This window comes from Saccopteryx bilineata, chromosome 2, assembly GCF_036850765.1.
Source record: "Saccopteryx bilineata isolate mSacBil1 chromosome 2, mSacBil1_pri_phased_curated, whole genome shotgun sequence".
NCBI classification, from domain to species: Eukaryota; Metazoa; Chordata; class Mammalia; order Chiroptera; family Emballonuridae; genus Saccopteryx; species Saccopteryx bilineata.
Window position 1 is genome coordinate 376,139,083 of NC_089491.1, and position 27,423 is coordinate 376,166,505.

General features: G+C 51.5%; 2 protein-coding genes across 4 annotated transcripts in view; both read right to left on the reverse strand.

The window, feature by feature from the left end:
• ARHGAP23 (Rho GTPase activating protein 23) overlaps window positions 1–5,921 on the reverse strand; it is a 79,693-nt gene extending 73,772 nt beyond the window's left edge. The window contains exon 1 of the mRNA XM_066263802.1: window positions 5,851–5,921. Within this exon, the coding sequence (XP_066119899.1) occupies window positions 5,851–5,859 (9 nt within the window). The 5' untranslated portion in view covers window positions 5,860–5,921. The remainder of the gene's footprint in view (window positions 1–5,850) is intronic.
• Window positions 5,922–13,993: 8,072 nt separating this feature from the next.
• The window catches only part of SOCS7 (suppressor of cytokine signaling 7), a 34,916-nt gene continuing 21,486 nt past the window's right edge, over window positions 13,994–27,423 (reverse strand). For all 3 annotated transcript variants that reach the window (XM_066263809.1, XM_066263808.1, XM_066263806.1), the window contains 3 exons: window positions 23,331–23,466; window positions 22,781–22,930; window positions 13,994–19,560 (listed from right to left, as the gene is read on the reverse strand). In XM_066263809.1, coding sequence (XP_066119906.1) covers window positions 22,810–22,930; window positions 23,331–23,466 — 257 coding nt within the window. In that variant the 3' untranslated portion in view covers window positions 13,994–19,560; window positions 22,781–22,809. The remainder of the gene's footprint in view (window positions 19,561–22,780; window positions 22,931–23,330; window positions 23,467–27,423) is intronic.

Sequence of the window (27,423 nt, forward strand, 5' to 3'; positions counted from 1 at the left end):
TCTAGTACCTCTTCCTCCCATCCTTCCTCTCCATCCTGGCTCCCCATCCCCTGAGTCCCTGCATCCCACTCCCTGCATCTCACATCCACCCCCAAATCTACCCTCTTCCTGGCATACTCTTTCTCTGGAGTTTCAGGCAGTAAAGCTCACCATGGGGTGGAGGGTGTCCCTCACTGAGGATCTTCCTCATAGGCTCCCTCTTTCTAAACTTCCCTACCAGCCCAGTCACTTTTCTTCATTCACAAATTCTTACTGGGAGCCCTAATATATGAGGAAGTGGGGCAATGGAGGTAGCCCCTGAGGATCTAGAGATAAGGCCTAGCTCCTTCCCTTGGGGGTCCGCGTCTTACCAATCCAAACTCTAGAGCGGGATCCCAGAAAAGAGCAATGCAAAGCTGGAGAAGCAGAGGAAGGCTTCCCGCAGGAGGTGGCCCTGAGCTTTCGGGAACTTCATGGATGGGGTGGGGGCAGGATGGAGAATGGGGAGGAAAGCAGTCCAGGGAGAGGACTATCGTGGACAAGGACAGGGAGACAGGAGAGAGCAGGCTAAGCAGACTAGTGGCGTGGGTGTGCCTGAAGCCAAGCAGAGGGTATGTGGACAGGAAGCATGGAGGGGTGAGGAAGGAAATGCATGTGGGGATGTGACCCTGGAGTGAATGGGCCTGAGGCACTTAGATTTTAGTTTAGCTTGAAACAGGGATTTAGGAGTAGATGTGCCCCGGCCGCTGTGGTTTAACGTGGGGGGTGGGGTGCCCCAGGGGGACCAGGCATTGCATGAGAGTATGGAGCAACAGGCATCAGAGGCCCTGGGACTTGTCATGAGTGTTGGGGGAAAGAAATGGAAGAGGATAGAACACCCCAAGGTTTCTGTCTCAGATATTCTCAGGGAGAGGGGATATATATGCCTTATGCTAAGTCTTTTGTATGTATTATACCATCTAGCCCTACAAAGGGGCTGTGAAATAGATAGTAGACTCCTCACTTTATGGATAAGGAAATTGAAGCCCAGAGAGCTTGAATATCTTACCTAAGGCCACTCAGGAGTCAAACCCAGGCATTTGGGCTCCAGAGTCCACAGATTTAATCCTCAGGCTATGTGCACTAGTGATTGGCAGCTGAAGCCCTGGGTCCATTTCCCTGAGAGGAGGCCTACGTTAGAGACATGACTTTGGAGCCATTGGTGGACCAGGAGTGTGGTTCAGATTCTCCAGAGACAATGCAGGGAGGAGGCCAGAGGTGGGACAGGACCCGAGGAGCACCCACCTCTAGTGGCAGCTGAGGGAGGACGGGGCAGCACGGGAGGCTGAGGAGGCTGGGAGGAAGCTGGTGGCGAGAGGCAGTGGCTGTGCTGGGCAGAGCGGCGCTTTCAGGGCGGGTGGGGCAGAGGCCAGACTGTGCTGTGAGGAAGGGCATGGGGGAGGGAGCGAAATCGCAGTGCTAAGAGAATCCGCAGGAAAGGGCAGCAGGGTGGGCCACGCAGGTGAGCTATGGGTGAAGCACGTTTCCGGTTGGGTAGGGAAACTGGAGCAGGCCTTTTGGCTGAGGAGCACTGAGAGAGAGCCCGAGGGGGTGAGGAGTGAAGGGAGGAAAGGGAACTCGTCAGCCCAGGGCCAGGTAGGCCTAGGAGGGGAGTGCGGGGTGAGGTCAAGGAGTCCCTCGACCACATCATCCAGGGTCAGGATCAGGCCTGGCCCAGGAGCTGGCAAGGTGTGGTATGGGGTCATCCTGGAGCACTGAACAGAGAGTCCCAAGACCTGGGTTCTGATTCCCGTCCTGCCCACCTGATAGCTGTATGTCTTTGAGGAAAAGAACATTCTCTGAGCCTCAGTGTCATCCTCGGTAAGACGAAAACAATAAGGCCTTTCTGCCCGCCTCTGATTTGATAATGAACTCAAAGCATACTGTGGCTGAAAAGGAAAAACAATGGGGGGTTATTGGATAGGTGATCATAAACCTGGCCACAGCTTTTGGCCCTTCCACTGAAGGTGAAAGAGCACCCCCTAGTGGATACAGGCAGGAGGGCTGGGCTAGAGGGGAATGCTCAGAGATCTGACTGACCTCTTGTGCCTCTTTCAGCCCATGGGTCCTCTCCTTGTCCCCCAAAAGCAACCCATCCTCACCTAAATTCTCACCTCCAAAGCAGATGGGGGCCCAGTTCATTCCAGTCTAAAGACATTTATTGAACCTGGACTGCGTGCAAACTGCTGTGTGTGGGGTGGCGGGGACAGTTCAATGAACCAGAGGGTATGCCTGCACACAGTGAGCTCCTATTCCAGCAAGAGCAACAAATACAGAGAAGGAAGGCTGGCATGGTGGTATGATGGTGGTGCACGCAGAGAAGTGAGCAAAGCAGGTGGGAATCCCCACAATGAAGGGGAAGGCAGAGGCATGGGAGGCAGTGTTTGAAGGCTCTCAGTTGGCAAGTGGCAGAGAAGGGAGGCCTGAAGTCTGAGAGCTGGGGAGGGGATGGTCCCAGGCTCTGGCAGAGGCTCAGGCATCCCATGCAGTGAACCTTGCTGAGCATCTGTAATGGTACCAGGTGGGGCAATGGTCCATTCACAATGATGCCAGTCCCCACCCTCATCTCCTGCCAACCAGCCAAACAGCTGATGCCCCAGCCCAGCAACCTCTGGACAGCTGGCGTGGGGTGGGAGCAAGAGGCGTTGGCTCTCTCAGATGGCAGCAGGGCAAGAAGGCGAGCCAGCCACACCCAGAGAAGCCCCGGTGCCAGGGCAGAGGAAGGATGACAGATGCCCCAGCCCTGCCACTCTCAGCTGACAGCCCCTCAGGGAGGCCGTGCTGGGGGAGCCTCTGTCATGGTGTGGGAGAAGAAATGGCTTTGGGCTGGGGTCTCAGCCCTGCAGCCTTCCAGCTCCGTGACACCCAGCAATTGAAGACCCAGTGGCCCGGACTGTGTGTGTGTGTGTACAAGGTTAGCAGCTGACTTCTAAGGAGCATGACATCACCTAGCAAGAGCTTGGAAACACCGAGATGGAGAAGAAAGGAACTGAAATGTGTCGAGCACCTGCTATGTGCCAAGCTCTTCACAAACACAATTTCATGTACTGCCCTTGACAACACCGTAAGGTAGGTATTATTAGCCCCACCATATAAAGGACGGAACAGACTCAGAGGATAAGTAACTTGTTGAAATCTGATGTAAACTCTTGCTCTTTGCACAAAGCATGACCTTTCTAAGAGGAACGAAGCCAGGTGGTCCCTTCCAGCTCCAAGATGCTAAATTCCATGGTTCTGTGCGAGGGTTTTATCATTCTTTCAGCAACTGGCATGAGACTCTGCTTTCTACACAGGCCCCCAGGACCTGCTTTGCCCCCCCCCCACGGCCCCTGCATACTCCTGCACACAGGACAGACCTGCTCACTTTCCTCCCTGCCAAGTAAGGCAGAGCGAGGAGGAGAACGTAGAGGAAGGGAAGAGAAGGAGAAGGGACAGGAACAGAAGGGAGAGGAGGAAGGAGGAAGGGAAGGGTGGCTCCCACCTCCCCCTGGAAGCTCTGGAAATCCCCCGCAGCTGCTCCCCTCGCCTCTGTCTGGCCCTGAGCCAGCACTGGGTGGGAGTGCGGGGTGTTAGATGGAGAGAAAAGAGGGCCAGGGCCCTGACCACAGGGGGGCAACCCCAGCACCCACCCCACACACCACCAGGCAATTCCGGTCCCTGTGAGAGATTCCAGGCATGCTCCCCTTTAAGGAAACCCTACATGCTAAAATCCACACATACCAAAGAGACACATCAGGGTGGTTCTTGCACTATAAAAGGATTCTTTGCTTTACGAGAGGGCTCAGCACATGGGAAACTTAAAATAGGAGCTTCCCTTGGTGCCATGAAAGAAGCTCTGATTTCAGAAGCACCCCCACACACACACACACTCTATGCTTCCGGCACATCCAGAAAGCTGGCGATACCCATGGGGCGGGCAGGGCTGAGGCCGCCTTAAGGCACTGACATCAGCCTGGGCACATGCACAGCTGTGCTACGTGTGATCATCAGAGTTCCTACTGGGCAGAGGAGTTCACAACCCAGGCGACAGGCTGGTTGTGGTACTCTTCTGCAGAGGTGTCCTAGGACACCTAGAAAGGACCCAGAAAGCCACCACTCAGCACAGCTGGCGGGGTGTCCAGAGCAGCCCAGAGAGGACAGATGGGGCCAAGGCAGGAGCCAATGTCCTGGCCCTCCAGCTCTCTCACGCCTGCCCTCCACAAGGCCAGGAAACAGGGGAGACAGGCTCTGTTCTCTGGCAAAAAGGAAGCAGCTGGCCCCCAGAAGTACAGAAGGCTGATGGAGGCGGCCGTGGAGCTGCTTTGAGGAGCAACTCAGGCCGAGCTGTGCGTGCAGGGAGATGTATGTAGGGGTGTGGGCAGAAAGTGGAAGCCCCTAGCTAGTCTTGACTCCTTTTTTAATTGAGATAAAATTCGTATAACGTAAAATTAATTATTGCAAATCGAGCAATTCAGTGACATTTAGTACTTCCCTCCCCTCCAATTTTTTGGTTTGTTTGTTGGCCGCTCAGGGTGGAGTTGAGGATAAAGTCAGTAATGACAACAGCAGATAATGATGAATTGCATCCCCTTCCCCCTGCCAGGCCTGGTGCTCCAGGGAGCTGCCACTGGCCATTTAAATTAACAACCAAGATGCCAAACAGGCCTGGACGCTAGTTCAGCTCGCAGTCCCACCCCACGCATCTCACGGAACTGAGAGTGGACGCGGAGAGCACTCCACCCTCCCAGTGCCCCTCTCCATCTCCAGAATTCAGGGGCAGCCTGTCCCGACTCCACCACACCTGACCGCTCACCCTTCACCCCTCCTCATTCCCCTCCTCCCACTACCACAGGCAGCCCGTGAACCCCACTGCCACAGGGGCAGGGGCTGGCTCAGTCTGGAGGGGGAACCTCAGAACACACTTGAGGCAGAGCAGCCCCAAGGAGCCTGGGAGAGTGCCCAAGCCCAGCACGCAGGCACTCCCAGGAACAGAAAACCTCAGCACGCCAGGCCTCATCCCACATCGTGATCAGGGAGCAGCCCCTCCCTCCAGCCTGCTGGCGATGCCCCTCTTAGAGCAGGGGCTGCAGATCAAGATAGAGCCCTCCTCTCACTTACAGAAACTGGCCCGGCTCACCCTGGATTTGCCGAGAGGAGGAGCTCTGACCAGAGGGAGCATTTACCCCTGCCCTGTTCTGATGGAGGCTGTATGTAAAAGACACCCCCCCAGACTGGCTGGGGTGCAGGTCTGTATTTGGGGGGCATATAGACAGGCTGCCCAGCCCACCTCATCTTCTCACTGCCATGAAAAGCAGCCGGCAGCTACTGCTGTAAATGGGAGGGGAGAGGGAGCCGGTGGGGAGGAACCTCTTGATGTGTCTGGGGCAAAGGGGACAGTTGTATCTTGGGATCCCACCAGGGCGGTCAGCACGGATAGTTGTATGGCCTGGGAGAGCCACCCCCACCTCCTGTCACTCCATTCTGTGGAGCCTGCAGCCCCTTGGGCCTAGGATCCTAGCAGGGCTTGGGACCTTACCGAATGGGGAGGGGGGCTTCTAAACGCTGGTGCTCTCCTTCTGGAGGGAGTGAGGGGAGGAGAGAGGCAGCGCGTGCTCCCTCCATGCACACCTCCTTGTGTGTCAGTGTTGTGTGTGTGTGTGTGTGTGTGTGTGTATACACACCAATCCAACCCCATTCCTCCCCCAGAACCTTGGCCCCGCCCGCCCCAGGGCCCATCCCCTCTCCTCTCGCAGTGGCTGGGCCCCCTCCCTCCCGGCGAGCCCACCCGCACCTTGTCCTTACGCCCCCCACACCCTGCCCTCCCCTCCCAGACAGGCACCCGCGCCCACTGACCTGCTCCATACTGATGCCAGCTACGCTGTTTTCGCCGCGCCAGCCCCGGGGGGAGCTGGGGGCGGAGGCCCCTCCATGAGCCGCGGTCGTGCAGCACCACGGAGCCCAAGCAGCGCCTGGTGTCAGCCGCCCGGACCCCCTCCCCGCCCCGCCCCGCCCCGCCTCACAGGCCCCGCCCCCTCCTCTCCCCAGTCCTCCGCTCGTGCGTGTGGAGGCGCCACGCTCACACATGCACACACACTCGATCTCACGGATACACAATGCACACACACTCCTCACATAGTCAAGGGCTCATCCCTGCCATCACCCTCTGTTCTGCCTGGACTGGGGGCACTGTTAGTCCGGAGAAGACCCCTTCCAAGGGAAGCCTCTCTTCTCATCCCTGAGGTTTATCAGAATCAGATGGCTCCCACCCCTCATTTTACAGGAGCCACAGAGGGGCTTGCCCAGAATCACACACTAGCTTGATGACAGAGCTGACCCCATGACCGGAGCACTGTCTCCCGGGCTGATGCTCCACCTCAGAGGTTGCCTGAGAGCCTGCTCGAGATACTCACAGAGCTTGGCACACGAGGAGACACCGTGTGGCCCCACCCAGGTGAGCAGGAGTCTAGACCCTGTGACTGCAAGACAGACCTAGTGGGGAAAGGCCACTCTGTGTGGCCAGGGTCTAGACCCTATTCAGATGTGTTTTGAGGCCTTGGGGAGCAGCATGGAGATTCCTACCGCCCACCGTGCGCATGCCCCAGGCATGTGCCAAGCAGGAGGCCAGCTGAACTGTTTGTCCACCACCAGAGAAGGGCCATCTGAAGCTCCAGATACCATCTGAGGACCTGACTTGCAGGCTGTGGGGCCACCCACGCTGGTGAAAACCAGGGAAGTGGCAAAAAGACTGCCCCTCACCCTGTCCTCCCATTACACCCGGCTCCTGATGGCCCACTGCTCTGCCCTGCCCCTGACAGGGCAGGGCCAAACTGAGGGGGCATCACATGAGCAGGCATGTGAGAGGTGGGCATGCTGCCCAGGGCAAGAGGGTGGAATCCTGAGTGGACAGAGGTGGGAATGAACCCGCTCTGAGGCAGCAGTGGGGTGGGGGCATCAGTGTTCAGGAGCTGACTGCCCAACCCAGCCAGGCCAGTGCCCAGGCCAGCATGGAGGGGGGTCTAACCGCTTCTACCCTGGCCTCTTCATTAGGCACCAGAGGGGGAGGAGGCAGGGGGCAGGAAGCTGCGATGGGAGTTAAGATCCTCAGTGGGCCCAGACAAAGGGGGCTTTATAGGCTGGGTGTGGGGGGCATGCTAAGGACAGGGAGGCAGGAATGCAGGCCGGGGAGGCCCTGAGCTCCTGGCCTGGGCAGCCGCATCTGGGGCTGAGATTGGACTCCCCAGCCCTCTGCTTTGGCCCTATGGGTTATTTGCTGCTTTGCTCTTGGGACTGCAGCCAGGAGAACCGGCAGCCCTGCACCCCTGGCCACCCTGTGCCCCTGGCCACCCCTCCTCTCAGGGAGATGGGCACTGCCCGGGCATTCCCAGGCTTCTCAGCCCAGCTGGCTGCAGACTTTTCTTGGCTTCTCTTCCGTGCCCTCTCAGCAGCCTCATGGCCCCTGTCTGCTACCCTGCTGGCTGCCAGGGGAGGGGAGGCCCAGACTTGGGTGGAGTCACTAGGCTATAGGGTCAATGGGGCCTTTTGTCCCTTCAGAGGGAGTCTGTCCTGGGCTAAAGGGGCAGGAGACAGAGAAGAGTGCCAGCCAGCAAGCATGTCTCTCAGACCACGGTGGTTGTGGAAGGGGCTCCATTCTTTTCAGCGGGTTTCCCTCTGGTTTTCTTTCAGAGTCAAGGCAGCCACTGGGAAATGAAAACAAGGAGGAGGAGGTGGCCGAGGCGGCAGCCGCCACCCTTGCTGGGCTTCTGCAACAGCTGCTGCTTGACCAGGCCTAAGGTCTGGAGCTGGGCTTTGTGAGGCTAAGAATTGTCTGTCCCCTAAGCTGCTGAGCTGGCCCTTAGGACTAGACTCTTGCCAGCCAGAGTCATGGTGGTTAGATTGCTAACCCCCAGCTATTGTATCAGCAAGCCCCGAGCACTGGAGGAGCCTCAGAAGCAGAGAGTCCTCATGAAAGGGAGGCACGGCACTGCCCACCATCTCTGCCCCAGCCTGCGGGGTCTGCCCTGGCAGCCTGTTCCTCCACAGGCTCCTGCTCCGTGTTTTCTCTTCCTACACCCCACACAGGCCAGAACCTTCAGCAACAGCCTTACCTCAGACGTGGATGCAGGGCTTCCCCAGGACTTTCGATATGTATCTTATTTTATCTCCTTCTCAAAATTAAAAGAGGACAGTCTTATCTTTTGAAAGTATCTTTATGCAAAACTTTCTTTTAGAGGATAAAAAAAAAAAAAAGCCCAAATCTGGTCAGCACTGTGTTTTCCGACCGTCTGAGAGGCTTTGAGTCGGACTGGAGGAAGACAAGCCGAGATTTGAATCTCGGGTCCGCCATCTGGTGCCGTGTGGTACGCGCCCCTCCCTGGGCTCCAGCTTCCTCATCCATAAACCAGGAATGATAGGAGTACCACCTCACAAGGTTGATGAAAGATGAAATGAAATATAAATATAAAACGCTTGGTCCTCTTTGGTCCTCTGACCAAGCACATAAATAATCAATAGAAGTACTTTCCAGAAAGAGTTGAATTAATTTATCTTATGTTGATTATTATTAGCTTTAGTTTAGCACGTGACTCTTTCTGACTTTATCCCCAAATTCTGGAGGACTTTGGAGGATCAATCAGATGCTCCTTTTGGGGGTGACACCTGCCTTCAGCTGGGTGGCGAACAGAGATGCAGAAGGACGGTTTCTAGCCTGGTGCCGATCCCGACCCCAGCCTCCCTCCCTTGGCCTCAGCAGCCTGTAGCCTCCGTGGCTCCCTGGGGAGCAGGAGAAGGCAGAGAGGGAGTTGACAGCCTTGGGGTAAGGCAGACAACCCCTGTGGTGCTACGAGCGGAGCCCAGCCCAGCCGAGCCCAGGCCAGGCGGAGAAGGGAGGAAGGCGGAAGGTTACCCAGGAGGGAGTAGAAGGAGATGAGAGGGAAGGAGGGTGGTGGGCAGCAGCCCCCACTCCTCCACCAGCCGCACGGCAAACAAAGCCAAGAATGATCCAGTCCTGGCCGGGTGCAGCTGAGGCTATGAGGCATAGAGGGAAAGTGGGCATCCAGAGTGGGGAGGCCATGGGCAGCAGGGGACACCAGCGGCCTGCGGATGCCTGACCCTGAACTCCCAGCCCAATGCGTGATTCCTTCCTGTGGCTCCTGGCCTACTCCTGAAGCCCCCCCCCCCAGGGTCAGACCCCTCCCTGGAAAGTCACAGCTGGAGTCAGACATGATGCAACTAGGACATCATTCCAGGCAGCCTCCTCAGAGAGGAGCAGAGCCCCCCAGGGGGAAGGGGATGATGAGAGACCCAGACACCGAGTTGACTCAGAGGCCCCAGCTGGGCCCTTCAGGAGCAGACCTTGGGCTGCATTCTGTCCCCTCTTCCTCTCACCCTGGAAACAAAGGACAAAATCCTCTGGGGAGGTGGGAAGGGAAAGCTCAGGACAACCCTAACCCAGGGCCTGCACAAAATATTCAATAGTACATATTTATAGAACTACGTAAAACCCAAGGGGACGTTGAGACAGGTCTGGGCCACCAGTGCCAGGAGGAGGCCCTGGTATCCTCCTGGGGCTATAGTACCGTTAGCCAGCAGGGGTTAGGGTAGACCTGAGGGTGGCTTCCAACAGCCCCAGGGTGTCTGCCTCAGCTCCCCACTCTGCCTGGAAGCCAAGAGAACAAAGGCTTCCCCTGTCCCTCCACCAAGAGAAAGGGAACTTGTCTTATACACCAGGGCTATGTGGAGAATGTGTCACGGATCAGGGTCCCAAAAGGGACAGAGAATTAAATAGGGGCAGCAGAAGAGGACTGGAGATACTGTGTCCCGGAATATTTAAGCGCAGCCTCACCCCATCACCACCAGACCTGAGAAGACAGCTGAGGCCTAAGGTGACCACTAGGTGGCAGACAAAGCCCAGCAATTCATCCAGCTCCACCTGCTCCCACCATCCGCCCACAGCCCTGCTCTCAGCAACCTCTCCTTCCTCCTCCTCCTTCCCTCCAGCCGACCCCTTTCTGCAGCCTGAAAAGGCTTGAAGTCTTTTCATTTTCCCTCTGCCTTTGGAAAGGCTACAAGTTCCTAGTCCTTCTTTTTTTTTTTTAAATTTTTATTTATTCATTTTAGAGAGGAGAGAGAGAGGGAGAGAGAGAGAAAGAGAGAGAGAAGGGGGGAGGAGCTGGAAGCATCAACTCCCATATGTGCCTTGACCAGGCAAGCCCAGGGTTTCGAACCGGCGACCTCAGCATTCCAGGTCGATGCTTTATCCACTGCGCCACCACAGGTCAGGCCCTAGTCCTTCTTAATATGCTGCTAATAATGATACTAAGCACTGCCCGTGGCTATTTGAATGCTGAAGAGCTACCAGGTATTTTACATGCATTATCTCCTTGACTCACACACCAGGTAAATAAAAATGCTCTCCCTCTTTAAGATGAGACAGATTGAGAAAGCATTAATAGACTGCGCAAGATCACAAGACCAGCAAGGGGTGGAGCCAGCGCTCAAACCTGGGTCTGCAAATGCCCGGCGAGGGCGTCCCGCTGACTGTTAACATTGTATACAGAGTGGGCAGGGGGCGAAGGACCCATCAGATCCGTCTGAGTTTTGTTTACCATCCTTACCACCCCTCCCCCACCTCACTCTTTGAAATTCTAGGAGGGTGACTTAGTCTAGGGCTGAGTGTGAGGGTTGAAAAGAGGGTCCAAGTGATTCAGGTAGACAAAGCCCCTGTGCTGGCTGAGACCACTGCACCCAGCCTGCTGCCTCTCCTTCAGACTCCACTTGGCATTCTGGGTTTTCCCCTCACTAGCATTGCCTCCAATGAATTCTTATTCCTATCTCACATTCAGGACTGAAGGTGACTCCACCCAGGGACCCACCTCCACTGCCAGCTTCTCTCCTGTCTTTGACCTACTTTATCATAACCCACAAACATAAGGGCATCTCTTGGTGTGCAGGCCCACTGTTGGGTTGTGGGGTGGGGGGCAGAGCAGAAGTTGGACAAGACCCAGAGCCTACTCTCCAGATGCAATAGAGTTTAACATGTCTGAAGCTGGGCCTGCAGTGACTTCCAAATATGACTTCCTATTCAAAGACATAAGCTCATATCTGGAAGAAAAAGATGTCTATCACCATTGCAGTTTTCTTCACCAACACCAGGGCCCGGGGGAGGTGGCAGCTGCAGGGAAGGGGCGCCAGGAGATGACACCCAGTGCACGAAGAACGTTGTTAAAATCTCCTTTAACTCTATCAATCCCTCACACGGGACAGCTGCTGCCAGACTCCTGTTTCAAACCTTCCAAACCCACCCCAACCTCAGTTGTTACCTTCTCACACTTATTTTTCTCTCCCAGTATAAACCCAGCTAGCTTCTTCTATTCTCCTGCCTGCTCCATCACCCCTCGATCTGATCTGCAGAATAAGGCCTTGACCCCCCCCCCACACACACACACACTACCAAAGGATGAGATGAGAAGCCCAGGAGGTGGAGAAGGGCAGGGCTTTGGTGCAAGCTCTGGTCCCTGGACAAAGCCTACTGACGAGCAGCACCTTCCCAAAGGCAGCAACAGCTGTCATTCTTCCTGAGACCGGTGGCACCAAGAGGAAGTGGTCCACGGTCCAATTCCCACTTTTGGAATATCTTGAGTTACAGTTGTATCACACCATTTCACACTCTTACTCCAACCACCAAAACTTGAATGCCTTGAAAAAATGCTAAAGGTTGACACTTAGTGGCTACCCCTCCCTGCATACAATCAAGTTGTCCTGTGTGAAAGGAGAAAATCCAGGTTCAAAACTGGCTGACTAGAGACCAAGGAAAACAAGCAGCTCTCCTAGGAAGAGGGCTGACCTTCCATTTCTTCAACCACCAACCACCTTGAGTAGTTGGTATTTTCTCAGCTATGCCAGGTTGGGGGCAGAGAGAGCGCTGAACAGGACATGGGCTCTGCCCCTCAGTCGAGCAAGCAGGCAGACACATGAACAAGTATCTTAGCAGAGGAAAGAGTGGGAGTGACCGGTGAAAATTCCAGAGGCGATCTTGGAGCAGAACCTTGAAAATGAGCAGATTTGCAGGTAAAGAGGGTGGCAGGTAAGGGTCTTCCAGGCACAGGAGATGGCATGAAGGAAGGTGCAGTGGCAGGAGAAGGGCCTGCCATGATCGGACACCTTTGAGTCACTCATTGTGACCAGAGTGCAGCTTCTGTGGCAGGGGAGGAGAAACAGCCTTGAATGTCAGGTTGAAGAGTTAAATTTTTTATCTCTAGGTTGAAAGTCATTGAAGATTGTAAACTAAAGAAGTGACCTGAGCACATCTCTACCTTTAAAAGGACTTTTAAAAGGACTAGAGAGGGGAAACAGGAAGGCCAGCTGGGACTTGTTGAGGTGGAAAAAGGGGACTGTCCACACTAGGACATGACAGTTAAGGAGATGCCATGGGGATCAGTGTGTGGGATAACATCACAGCCAAAATTCCTTTTGAAAGTCTCTTGGGAAGGGGCTTCATTAGAGAACAAGAACCCAGCTAGTGCCTCTTCAGAGCTAGAATCAACTCGTGTGCCTTTGGCTGAGCACCGGATGAAAACGGTTGGCCTTCCGGACCCACGTGGCACAAACAGGCACTAGAATCATTATATTGATACACAACATGCTCACACTGGGAGAGGCTGGGGGGAACTAAGAAAGACAAAATTCACTTTTCCCATCTCATCTTCAATGAAGGGGACACAGAAAGGGATGGAGGAGGGAATCCTTGCACTATTACCATCTGCCACATGCGTATAACTGAATTCAATTAAGTTAGATAGGTGTGACGAGATACCACTGAGAGGTGAGATGGAACAGCCTTTGTGACAGAATTAAGTGGTGGTTAAAAGAACGCAGGGAACAAAAGATGAAGCAGGTGGTTTCAGGTTTGGGGGGTAAAGAGGGTGAGAGGTGGTAGCTTCAATTTTGCGCTGTTTCCAAAAGAATGCCTTTGCTTCCGTGGCTTTATCATCCAAGTCAGAGGGGACTACTACCTATTTTTCTAAACTAATATTCACTAATATGAATGATGCAAACTTGATGAAAACACATGTCTCTAAGAGATGCACACTAACCCTGATTGATAATGTTTGCAAAGATTCCCTGTGATTGACAAACTGTGTCCAACTGGTAGTCATTAGAGCATTTGAATTGCTGGTTCTGAGTTAAACATTTTCCCTTGTAATGCTGTTCACAATTCATAGCCTGAAAACACCTTTCTTCCAAAAAGGAAGGAAACTTGAATCAGGAGTTAATGCTGTCATATGATCTACTACTGCTTCGTCCTGATGAGGGTCTGAGACTTGTGAACGGGCTGTCTGGGGACCAGGGATTCCCAGATCCCTCCTAGAGGCACTTCTAGTTGGCCCTTAGGAAACGCAACTCCTGAGGACTCCGGTGCTACACAGTACTTTGCTCATCATGCATCCCACACTGAAATGCAGAGAAACTGCCGAAAACTCCCCAAAATGTGCCAAGGTGGTATATTGGTTCTCTCAGTGGGGAACTTGGTAAGTACACACAGTTAGCAGAGAAACATACCTGGTCTTTTTCTCTCCAAAGAGCACAACTTGAGAGAATGGACTAGAAAGGCAGAGGGATGCAGGTTAAACTTATGAAAAAACCTTGCCTGCCAGCAAGGTGGATACTAGGAATGACTATGTTCTAAGATAAAAGATGAGCTCTCCCCAAATAGAGCGCTACACCACTGCTCACCATGGCAAAAAGGCTCAGGTGTTGGGGCCCAGAAAGCTCCCTGGAAGTCTCCTGCACTTCCTAAGGAAGAAGGCAGCGTTGAGCAACAGCCAGGGAACTGGGAGTTTTTCCGCATCTCTAATTCCGACAAGACCGATTCTGGATGCGCTCTGGCTGGCTGTCACAGGAGTTCCCCAACCCCTAGGAGGGGGTCATCTAATGAGTTGTGGTATAAGCAGTCATCTGAGATGGGAGAGGAACTGAAACACATTCAAGTAACATGAAATCATTTCTAAACATTTTTATTTCAAATCTCTTTTCACCCCTCCCCAAAAAGACATGGGTCAGTACAGCAATCATAAAAAGGAGATACAAACACAAGAGTCAAAGGTCTCCTGCACTGACACTTACAAAAAACCGGAAATTGTACGTGGGGTTCCAAACAGGACCTGCAGCAGCTACTAACGTCCCTTTACAGGAGTCAAACATGCCTATTAATACAATATATACAGACACCCCATCTGAACTAATCTACAGGGACATCCCAACAACCCCCCCCCCCCCCGCTAGCCCCAGAAAAATACCGAAACACACCCAAAGTGCATTTGTTTTGTTTATATCAAAACATCTTTCCCCACCCCACCCTCAGACCCTCCCATCCCATTTAAGATTGGCCTGCAAGTCTATTTTTAACCATTTAGTAATTTTTTATAGTTTATGAAAATAAATTATACAGTAACTATTTTAATAAATTAAGCACAAAAAGGGAGAGGAAAGGCGGAAAACGAAAGAAGATAAAAGCCAGGCCACGCTTTGGCTTGGAGAAGGGCGGGGGGGGGGGGCTGGGGGCTGAAGGGTGGAAGTGGCTGCAGGGGGTGCAGCGCCCCTCGGGTGAAGCACTAGCAACCACCTGAGCCCAGACTGACACCCCTCGTGAGTCCTTGAAAACAACCAAAAATGTACAGCAGTGGCTGTACCACGGGCAGCACCAGCGTGGGCACTCCAGGACCTGGCCTACCCACAGAGTGGTGCCTGGATTATGCTTGTCCCTTAGCGTAGGTTCTGGGCCTGACAGTGAGGGGCAGGTCCCTGTTCAGAGAGCACCAGGGATGGAGTAGCCAGATCAGCCTTCCCGCTCCACCTAAGCTGGGCGTGGGGCTTAGGACACAGCGCTGAGTGGGGTGGTATGTGATCATAGCGGGTTCTGGTCAGGAGCGTCCTAAGCGGTCGTCACACCCTATCTCAGGAGCAACTACGATTGCAGTCCAGCTGCAACCAGACATTCATGTCTTCCCGCCATGGCTGGCTGCTTTTTGCCTGCCCCTTGATGCCTCTTGGCATGGCAGGGGAGGGGGGAGGGGGCAGTTCCAGCTACCCTCTTAATGAGATGAAATGGGCGTGAAGGCGCGTCACAGACTCAGCATGCAGGACTGGCTTCCAGGATGTAGATGGAAAGAGGAGGAATGGGAGAAGGCGTAGAGACAGGGAGGGCCACAGGAAGAAAATGGACAGCATCTACCAGGAAGGTCAAGAAGGGACGAAAGGACAAAGACAACGTGAAATCTGCAAGTAAAGAAAGGTCTTTCCCTGGCAGACTAGAGTCAATAGTTTAAATACAATTCATTATTCTATTTTCCTAACTGCAGCACCAGAGTCCCCAGTGCCTCTGTCTGTGGTCCAGCCCCATCTCACTCCTCTAGGGCTTTGCTCTAACATCTTCTCAAGGCCTCCTGCTGTCACTCTGGGCTGAGCAAGAAGGCTCCAATGTCAAAACAGAATAGATCATGGGGACACAGGGACTTAACTTTGCCTTCTTGAGCTCTGTGGTTCAATAATCCTATCACGATCATGAGGGAAAGAGGAGGGTCACACTTTTCTTTTTTTTTTCTTTTTCTTTTTTTAATAAAAAAGGTTTTACTCCCCAGGAGCAAATAAATCATCTTGAACTACTGATAAACACTGCTGCAGTGAAAAGAAAGATGGCTACATGTATGCAATAGCACAAATTCAGTGTAAGAACAGCTGTGTCAACAATTAGAGATAAAAATCATTTATCCATTCCCTCCTTTCCCACAGACAAAACCAAGAGGATTCCCATAGGGAAAATGTCTAACTCAAAGCTCCTCCCTTAGGGACAGGGGGCATGTCATTCTCTTAAAAGTGGAAAACAAATGGCAAGTCTCCCCTCAATAAGATGCTCTCAACATCCCAACTGGTGGCAAGACTTGTGCAAATGAAGACACACGCACATGCACACATGCGTCCACGCCTTTCAGACCGCCCTCCAGCAGCCACAGCACTCGATGCCAGGGCCCAGTCCTCCAACCTCAGGGCTCAAGGCCAAGAGAGAGAGGCAGCAGAGCAGACAGATGGAACCCAGGGAAGGCTCCTCCCATCCCACAGCCTGCGGCCCTGAGGACTCCCGGAGAGACCTGAATGGGCTGGCACCCCAGGGCATCCAGCTCCACTCTGCTCTCACATGGGGTCTGGGATCACTAACCGCCCTTCCCGACTCCAGTTCCTCCTGGATGTGCACTGTACCCTTACAGCACAGGGCGAATAAACTGGTGGCGAACTCCCTGCCACGCCTTTCCTCAGGGGAGGCTGATGGCTGCAGTCCTCAGCTCACATTCCAGTGAGTATACCCTCACCATAGTGAGGCACAGGCAGGCAAACAGGCCAAGGTCGTCACCAATGGTCCCAAACTCCCAACTGTCACCCATTTACCTAGTAAGCCCCTACCCTTCTTACTTGTGCGCTCCTACCACAGTACACAATTTTCAAGTAATAGCAAGTTGTAGCAGTAGTTGTCACCAGCTCACAGTGGTTCACGCCATCCTGAGGAAGGTTAGTTACAGCAGATCAACCATAACAAGTGAGGGTAACTCGGGCAGGGCCTGAGGGTACGGACATCACCCACTCGCAACTTAGAAATCAAAGAGGGGTCTCTAGGAGTGAAAACCTTTTCCAGTTTGTGACTTTAAAACACAACCAAAAAGGAGTGAGTACACTCTTCAGATTGCATTGCAACTAGCACTGCACAGAAATGGCAGGGTGGGCCTGGCCCGGAGAGACGAAAAGAAGTGCTGACCACAGGCCAGCTCCTGCTCCCTTCCCTCTGCCCCGGCTGCCACCTCCGCCGCACCCCTTCCTCCACACCTTCTGATGGAGCCTGTGTCCCCTGGCACAACTCTGCCTTGTGACCCCTCTCCAGAGGAAGGACTGGGCTGCAGCCTGGCTGTGACTAAAGCACAGACAGATCACGGACAGGTAAATACCACCCTTCCAGGAGAAAATGGAGAGGGATGAGGTTGGGTATCCTCCGCAGGTTTGGATTTGTACCTGAGTGTAGGAATTCTCCGGTGGAAACCCTGGTGGTTCAGGAGGTCCAGGGGCTCTGCCTCCTTCACCTAGACTGCACTGAGAGCAGTGAAGTCCTCGGCCACGGGCAGGGACCCAGCTGATGTCCAGCTTTGGGCTACATGTCACTATCATAAGCCCTCAGCATTCAGATCTGCCCAGACCACCACACGAGAATGGATTCTTAAGTGCTTCTGCTCTAACTCGAGGCTGCGCACTGCTCAGTATGCACCATACTTCTGGTTCGTGTGTTTCTCAACCCACTGTCCTGCTCTCACCTATACAACCCAATGCCTCACTGCCTCAGAGCTTTCCTATGCCATCTGGTCTACACTCATCTTACCCACTCGAAATTTCTTTAAAGATAGCCCTTGATTCTCTGCCACATTGAGTCATTCTCCAGTTGCTTCATGTGTGGCAGTCACCTAAAAGCTCCTGAAGGCCACATACTATGTTTCTACTTCTTGTGTCTTCTACAGTATCTAGTGAAAATGATTTAAAAAAACCAAAACCCCAGGTAGCTGTACATCAGCCACTCCAGGATCTCAACAGATTCCAGACTTCAGGCTCTACAGTGGCAGGGGTGGGGAGGGGTATGGTGGGATGGGGTGGGGTGGGGGGTGGAGCTTTCTGCAAGATGGCAAGTTAATCTGTACCCTCACAAGAGTCAAGACTCACAGGTTAAACCAATTTCTGGGATATTGATATTAACTGGTTGATACCACCACCATGAAAACCAAGGAAAGAGAGTCCTGTGACAAATCAGAGGGGGGCTACGTTTCTGGTGCACAGCTCACCTTGGGAGCCATCTCTTTGGAGGCGAGTAACAATGAGAGTTTCCTCCCTATTCAGCTGCAAGGACGCAGACTGGTCAGTCCATGCAGGTCATAAGGCAGAAGATCAATGCTTCCAGATGAGGCAATCCTATAAATTAATAAGACACTGGGGCCTCGCCCCAAACCATCAGAAAACCAAAACCTGACAGTATTATTTACCTTATGAGATGAGGCAGATATGAGCATATGGGAAGCAAAAGAGGCAGTCTAATGGGACACTTACTGCAAAAGAGTAATAAAGACTAAACAGCTCAATTTTCACATCTTAATAGCAAACCTTTCCCCAGAGTAACTCTACAGAAAAGCAAACTCATAATCTTACATGATCTGACAATGGCCTGCTTCACAGAAAATGAACTACAGTTGAGAAGCACTGGAGCTTTCTCCCTCCTCTTCACTCCCACCTGGAAGATGGTGACTCCACAGGCAGCGGCTGGCAGAAGCAGTGAAAGGAGGCAAACAGGATCTGACTCACGAAAATGTTTGGGCTGCCAGGAAGAACTTAGGAAATGTAGAAGCCCTTGCTACCTCCCATTCCAGAAGTGGGACAGTGCTAAGCCTACATGAGATGTAATGCTCCCCTCCTCCCTGGCCTAAGGACATCCGTTCAGGCTGAGACACAGAGAGCCCTCCCTAGGAGGAGCACACTAGGACAGTGCCATGTCATGCTTCCCACCACACTCCCACTCGCTAGCCGACAGATGGAGGCAGGTAACACTGACTCCTGGTCCCGGGTCCAGTCTGCCATTAAGGGCCTGGAGGCATGCTCTGTTCACTTCAGGAGCCCAGGACTGAAGCTCTACTGCTCAGGCGCTAGGAAAACTACTGCCCTGACAGCTGGAGGCAGCAACAGGAATGATGTTACCATGACCAGTGCGACATGTACAGTTATCTTAGGGAGCAGGTTGAAGGTGGATATAGAATGGGGCTAACTTGAGGTCACAGAGCTTAAAAATGAAACAAAATGAATCCAGCTTCTATGAGAGATGATCTGCAAGCACATTCCTAAATCTTAAAGGACAGGACGTGAGGGGTCACTACGTCCCCCAGCGGAGGCCATCTGCCAGTGTTCATCCAGTAACCGTCTGAGATTGCCCATCCTTTCTCTCCTGTTTCCACTGAAGCTACCCACGCTTAATGGGAAGCAGATACTCACCCCTCAGAAACTCCCACTAGATCTGCACTCGGACTCCTCTCCCCTTCCTCAAGGTCAATGGTGCAGACTTGCACTCTGCCTTTGACACCAGCTGCTTGACCAGCACTGGAAACCCCCTCCCCTCCCCTCCTTTGAACCTGTGCACCCTTCACACCACTTCCAATCCAATGGGCACAAACCCCAGCTGCCTTTAAGGTGAGTTTTCCATACCAAGAAATAAAAATATTCAAATCAAAACTTATAAAAAAACGGAACAGTGTTGAGACTTCTTCCAGTTTTCTAAGAGCTCATCCAGTGCCAGGACAGCAGGGGGTGGACGGGAGAGGCGGAGCCCACTCAGGGAGGGTGGTTGTGTGCTTCTTCCCAGCCCCAGGGCGGCGAGGGGAACCAGTCTTTGCGCAGAGGATGTCAACCCTTCCTATTTTCTCTTGTTTTTTCTCACTTCTCTTTTCATGGTACCTTCATTTAGTTCTTCAAAACTGGAGCTTGGCAACCAAATGCCTAGGGGGGAAAAATTAAGAGTGATTCAACAGAGTGGAACCAAAATAGAGAGAACAGCCTTGCCTCTGGAGTACAGCTTGAAAGGAGCACGGAGTCCCGCTGGCCAGCACTTCCACAAACACTATGGCTGGCTGGGGACATGCAGCAGCTCTGCCGGGGGCCTCAGCAGCAGACGACCTGGGAGCCAAAAAAGGTTCCACACTAACAATACGCACCACCCTGTTGAACTTCCTCCCTCTTCACTTCCCTTACCCCTCATCTTCCACCTATTTTCCCTTCACTGCTCCCCTGAGGCCACCTGCTCTAGGGATTAAAAAAGGAGCTGATCGGCCTAGCGTGCGGAGGACCCGGGTTCGATTCCCGGCCAGGGCACACAGGAGAAGCGCCCATTTGCTTCTCCACCCCTCCACCGCGCTTTCCTCTCTGTCTCTCTCTTCCCCTCCCGCAGCCAAGGCTCCATTGGAGCAGAGATGGCCCGGGCGCTGGGCATGGCTCTGTGGCCTCTGCCTCAGGCGCTAGAGTGGCTCTGGTCGCAATATGGCGACGCCCAGGATGGGCAGAGCATCGCCCCCTGGTGGGCAGAGCACCGCCCCTGGTGGGCGTGCCGGGTGGATCCCGGTCGGGCGCATGCGGGAGTCTGTCAGACTGTCTCTCCCTGTTTCCAGCTTCAGAAAAATGAAAAAAAAAAAAAAAAAAAAAAGGAGCTGAGCCCCTGGAGTAACCCCTTGAGAACTGGCTAGAAATAGCTGTAGATCTCTTTAGCTTCTGGCTACTGAAGAGGGTTGACACACAATCACAAAGCCTAGAGCAGCCCTACCTTCTGATTTAAGCTGTTATACTCCACACACCCTGGCATGAACTTCCCTAGGTAACAGACCAGGTGGCCTACTCAGAACTCCCAAATTAAAATCAGCCCAACCAACACAAAGTCATAAGAACAAAATTTTACACCTTAAAGACCTATCCCTTGAGAAAGTGTTAAACTTCCCTTTTTTCAAGGGGTCCTAGGATCTAAATCAGGAGAGTATAGCATGACGCTCAGTCTTTGACACAGACAAGGCCAGTGTCACAACAAAAAGAAACCCTGGGAGTTCAGTTCAGTCCTTTGCCAACACGTGACTGACCCCCATTTGTGATAAATGACTAACCCTGGCCTACACCTGGTCATCTCCTGCTCCTTCCCAATTCAGGGCCTTTGCACTTACAGGAAGGACCCTTTGCCCAGAATGTTCTGCTTCCAGATCCTTTCATGACTGATTCTTTGATAGTCAGTTGAAATGTCCCCTCCTCACAGAAGCCTTCCTTGATCATCCAAACTTGAGTAGTACCTCACCACTAAATCACTAAACTTCACTTAGTTTTACTTTCCTCATAACATGTACAGGCCACTGAAATTAACTTGTTCACTTATTTACATGTTTGTTGTCTGTCTCTCCCTATGAGAACTGCAGCCCAGTGAGAACAGGACCTTTGATTATATTACTCAGGACTCTATTCCCATTCACACTGCACACTTTATATATACATAGACATCTGCTGAATGAATTAAGAAATGGGGAACTGGCCCTGGCCGGTTTGCTCAGTGGTAGAGCGTCGGCCTGGCATACAGGAGTTCCGGGTTCGATTCCCGGCCAGGGCACATAGGAGAGGCGCCCATCTGCTTCTCCACCCCTCCTCCTCTCTTTCCTCTCTGTCTCTCTCTTCCCCTCCCGCAGCCAAGGCTCCACTGGAGCAAAGTTGGCCCGGGCACTAAGGATGGCTGTGGCCTCTGCCTCAGGTGCTAGAATGGCTCTGATTGCAGCAGAGCAACGCCCCAGATGGGCAGAGCATCGCCCCCTGGTGGGCATGCCGGGTGGATCCCGGTCGGGCGCATGCGGGGAGTCTGTCTGACTGCCTCCCCGTTTCCAGCTTCAGAAAAATACAAAAATACCAAAAAAAAAAAAAAAAATGGGGAACTAATTCCTGGAGAAAACCCATTCTGTTTTTGGACTTCTCTGTTAAAAAGGTTCTTCTAAAGTTGGACTGATATCTAATCCCTTATAACTTATGTCCATTGTGGTACTTGTTCCATCCCCTGGAATGACACAAAATATGTTTAATACTTACTCTTCCTTAGAAAAATCCTCAGAGACTTCTTTTAGCTGTCAAGTCCCTCACCCTAAGACTTCTCCGCTCATGGCAATCATTTATTCCCCATAGGAGGGAGTCTGGAGCCCTCCAGCATCCTGAGCCTTTCTTTGCATGTGCTCCTCCTGCTCACATGCACTCATTCCCCTGGGGGCACAGTGCCCCCAGAGGCAGTGCTCTAATCCAGGGGGAGTCAACCTTTTTATACCTACACCCACTTTTGTATCTGTTAGTAGTAAAATGTTCTAACCACCCACCGGTTCCACAGTAATGGTGATTTATAAAGTAGGGAAGTAACTTTACTTTATAAAATTTATAAAGTGGAGTTACAGCAAATTAAAACATATAATAATAATAATTACTTACCAAGTACTTTATGTTGGATTTTCACTAAGTTTGGCAGAAAAAATCTTTATAAAACAACTTACTATAGTTAAATCTATCTTTTTATTTATACTTTGGTTGCTCCGCTACCGCCCACCATGAAAGCTGGAACGCCCACTAGTGGGCGGTAGGGACCAGGTTGACTACCACTGCTTTAACCGAAGGGTTCTAATTCCTCCTCAAGGGTGTTGTCAGGCAGGTGGGCCTCCTCAGTCCCCCTCCTCCTTCCCACCCTAATCTCAACCACAAAGCCATCAAACAGAAATGCTACTATACATTCAGGCATTTAGATGTTTTAGGAGACACTTCCAAGGGCATGCAATTTGCATATAATTGAAAACATAAGATACTGCACATACAATCCAGGACCCTATAAATTAAAACTCTGCAGCATCCCAGAGTCACCATCAGCTGAAGTATGACAGAAAGCTGCACACTTAGCTACCGTGTGAGTCTTCCTGCTCCTTCCTATTCAGTGGTTAGCCTGCACGCTGCCTGGCAAATATTCTTAAAGCCTCCCTTGTCTATCTGCTCTTCTCCAGTTGGGTTGCCCCTTGGGGACTTCATTATCAGATGTGGTAACTCTATGGGGAAATGCTTAGATCAGGGGAATATACATGGGATAGCGGGGGTAGGGGGACAAGGCCCACGCATGATGACAACTGCCCAGGAAGAGACATGGCTGGACAGAGAGGCAGAGATCTCATACCCTTGGTGGTGACCAGCAGGGACCCCTTGCTACGTGGACGGTTCCACCTCTTGCTTCTGTTTGGAAATGAGCTGCGCTTCCTTTAGAGACAGGTATACCTCTTCCTGAGGATCATAGTAGTAGAACTTCCGGATATAAGAGATCAGAGGTCTGTAAAAAGCCCAAGAAGGATACACACACAGTGTCATTTACGTAGATTACAGAAGACTACCTTTGTTCAACTCTTCCCTCTCTTTAATCTCTATATGGTTGATACCACACCAAAGACTCTGCTCCCCTAACAAAATTCTCATTTTCTCACTTATTACAGTTCTGTCTCCTTCCCTCCACCCTTCATAGCGACCGCAGAAGGGAGGCTGACACATACACACACCTTCCTCCCTTCTGGCTGCAATGTGACAGTTCTAGAGTCAGGTGCAAAGACACAGGAGAAGTGAAAGGAGATGCCTGTGAATACTGCCAGGCTCTGCCTGCGCAACTGGCTTGCAGGCCTCCCTAACATCTGTAACCAGCCCTCCTTACTGCCCCAACCCTGACGACCGCATCATACTTAGGCAGTGGGAGATCCGGGATGTGATCTATCCGGACGAGCTGTCGGATTCGGAATCTGCAAAGGTGCTGGAGGGATTTGACATTGCTGAATCTGGACACTGGATAGAGCAGCTGGACTGGAGTTGGTGGCAGTCCTTCAAGAATAAAGCCCAGGAGAAATATTGAGAGGAAATAAAGCAGCTAACTATAATCTCCCTTAAAAAGAGAGTCCATGGACAGGAAATGAGTTTCTTTATAGTTCATCTACGTGTTCTGTGCAAAAGCGGCCTTCCAGAGGGCTGCTATTTCCACTTGCAGCAGCAGCAGCACCACCACATTTCACTCAAGAGAATCTATTCTTTCGCTGAGGGCCTCCCTCGCATCACTCTTAACAGCTGAGAATCTTGCTCTTCAGAATAGCCCAGTGAAAAATGCCAAGCTAAAGAGTGCTGGGAGCCAGATGGCCAATCCCAGGCCTGAGGCTCCTGGGAGGGGTGAGACTCTAAGGCATCCGTGCTGGGAATGGGGATATTTGTTTAGCACATCTAGCAGTGTTCTGAAGGGGAGGACTCAGAAAGGTTGCTCAAAGGGGTCCCCACCAAATTCCAATGGGAGGCTGGGAAGCAAAAGCAACAGCTGGGATCCAAGTTTACAAGCCTGTCACTCCTGCATTTACTTCAGCCAGGAAGGACAATCAGGGTTAGCCATTTCGTATTTCCCACCCCAACCTCTCTTTTTTTCCCTCCCCAATCCCTCTGCTTCTGAAACTTTAGCTTAAATACAGGAACACAAGAAAGGGAGGGGGTGCTATTAAAAGTAAAGCAACTAGTATAGCTGGGGCAAACTGCCTCCCAAAGCCTTTCCATGGTAGTTAACAACTGACTTACTTTTAAAAAAAAATGGAAATAAATATTACACAATTAATAAACAAGTAAAGTTATCTTAAAAACCATTAATTCATTTAGTCTTTGAAACTATACTATGAGACAAATATCACTATCATCTTCCATACCAAATATGAAGAAACTTAGGCTTATTTGGCTTAGAGAGCGTGCTTATGGCACAGAGCCAACAAAGCTGTCCTGCTGAGAGCACTGGCTCTCTGTGAAGAGCTCAGCCCAGGGAGCCGCTCGGGCGTTCTCCAGGACAGCCACAGCACCGTGACTCCCGGGGCCTCTCCTTCTCACGCTCACCCTTCCCGCCTGAGGTTTACATTTAAAGCACTGCAGCCCCACTCCACCCATGTGGTCAGCCTTCTCCTTACACACCATTAAAAAAAAATTAAACACGGATTTCTCTCTTAAATATATTTAGACTCAAGTGATTTTAAAAACAACTTTGAGTTAGCCTGACCACGCAGTGGCGCAGTGGATAGAGCGTCGGACTGGGATGCAGAGGACCCAGGTTCGAGACCCTGAGGTAGCCAGCTTGAGCGCAGGTTCACCTGGTATGAGCAAAAGCTCACCAGCTTGGACCCAAGGTCTCTGGCTCGAGAACAAGGGGTCACTCAGTCTGCTGAAGGCCCGCGGTCAAGGCACATATTGAGAAAGCAATCAATGAACAACTAAGGTCTCACAACGAAAAACTGATGATTGATGCTTCTCATCTCTCTCCGTTCCTGTCTGTCTGTCCCTGTCTATCCCTATCTCTGACTCTCTCTCTGTCCTTGTAAAAAAAATAAAATAAAAACAACTTTGAGTTTGCCTGACCTGTGGTGGCACAGTGGGATAAAGCGTCAACCTGGAACACTGAGATTGCCAGTTCAAAACCCTGGGATTGTCTGGTCAAGGCACGTATGCAAGTTGATGCTTCTGCTCCTCCCACCCATCCCTCCTCCATCTCTAAAATAAATAAATAAATAATTTAAAAATAAAAATGAATTTGTTTTGGGGTCAAATGCCTTTTTGAATTTACCCTTTCTCTCTCATGTTTTAAAAATATTCTTGCCTAGCGTGCGGAGGACCCGGGTTCAATTCCCGGCCAGGGCACACAGGAGAAGCGCCCATTTGCTTCTCCACCCCTCCGCCGCGCTTTCCTCTCTGTCTCTCTCTTCCCTTCCCGCAGCCAAGGCTCCATTGGAGCAAAGATGGCCCGGGCGCTGGGGATGGTTCTGTGGCCTCTGCCTCAGGCGCTAGAGTGGCTCTGGTCGCAACATGGCGACGCCCAGGATGGGCAGAGCATCGCCCCTTGGTGGGCAGAGCATCGCCCCTGGTGGGCGTGCCGGGTGGATCCTGGTCGGGCGCATGCGGGAGTCTGTCTGACTGTCTCTCCCTGTTTCCAGCTTCAGAAAAATGAAAAAAAAAAAAAAAAATTCTTTAGTATGTTAACCTATGACAAACAAAGCTTTTGAGGGTTGGTTGTAATATTGCTCAATTCAACATGATGTGTCAGAGATAAAAGTAATTTATGTATCTAATTATTATAGATGCAGTACTATAGAACTACTAAGAGATCAGGATAATAAGCAGCATACAATTATCTAGCTATTTGCGCACTTGAATTTTAATGACTATATATACTTGCCAATTTTACTGTGTTCCTTTCAGCCTTAGGTTCACAAATAATTCAAAAACTGTTAATTCTTTGATACCCCTGGTGTCAACCTGACCATTTAGTCTTTGCCCCCAAACACAACAAAGAAGTGGAACTCTCACATCCAGAGCCTGTCAACAGGAGAGGTTCAAATGGAAATAGATCCAAGACAAGACAGCAGCGCAGCTGAAAGGGACAGTGAACAGTGAACCACTGGGACTCTCCCCCTGTCCTCATGCCAGGCGGCCTGCGCACAAATCCAGTTACCAGCTACTTCAGTTTTCTCTTCTCCTGATATGGACCAGGTAGTGACAAATCTCTTCCAGGTCTGACACCTGAACACGGAGGTCTTTCTTCAATACCAAACTGTTACCTGAAGACCAGAATTATCCAGCCCATAACTGTCAATAGTGCTAAACTGGGAGGCCCTGGGGTACAGGGAAGACATGTCACTGAGCAAACAGGTATAAGCTCAGTGATGGCTACAAAAGAGCAAGTGACTGATCTCCTTCAGGTTCACTCAGAATGCAATTAGAAATTAAGGTATTTTTATCTCTATGTACTTCAAAGACCATGAAGACTCTCCCAGACACGTTCTCTTTGAGTCCTGGCTCTAGCAGAAGGCTTTGTGCTAATCCAATCTCATTCTCTTTCTGAGACTGCTGCCTGGTGTTGGGGCTCAGTTTATAACTGTGAAATGGACCAGAATGAGTGTGATCAGTGACCTCAGAAGAGGTAAATGGACCATCATCTTTACCAAGGGCCCTGCCCCCAGATGCTAATTCTTCCACTTATTCTAATTCATTCTTCTTGCTCCTTATTTGCCACCATTCAGAACTCGCCCATTAGGCCTAGCTGGATGATTCATTCCTATTATACCGGGCACCCCTTTAACACCAGTCTGGATGCACTACTAGTGCATCCGGCTTCAGATTGGAGCCAGAAAAATATGACTTTGGTTCTGACCTCTATACCTCACTGTACCTCAGTTTCTCAATTTGTTGAGAGAGAGAGAGAGAGACAGACACTATAATATCCTTTCAAAGGATTTTGTAAGGGTTAAAGGAAGTAATACCTGGCCCCTGTGGGCATTTAGTTATCATCATTCCAATTTCTGAACAAATAGGCTTCTTTTCAAATCTACTAAGTTAAAATCCTTGGTGCAGGATGACACAGCTCAACCTGAACGCTATGACTACCTCTCCTCAGGCCAATTCTTGCCTCTAATAAGTCAACCTCATAAAATGCCTGGACCTTTATGACAAGCAAAGGAGGGCAGCAAATTATGGTAAAGAAGAACACTGGCTTTGCCTTCTTTGTCCCATTCCTTCAAAGAGAGGTCACTTAGGGTCCAGGGGCAAGTACTACCTCTGCCCTGCCTTTTCAACTTGATTATACTTTTAAGTGCGAACAGATATCCTGCTTGCAGCATTAATCATAGGTCCTAGAAAGATACCCTCCACTAACAAACGCAGTTCTGTCTCCTTTATGCAGTCTCAACAAATCCCAGCAGACTCAATTTTCCATGTGCTTACTGCTACTTCCTCCCATAACAGAAGGGTGGTAAATAAAGCACAGGA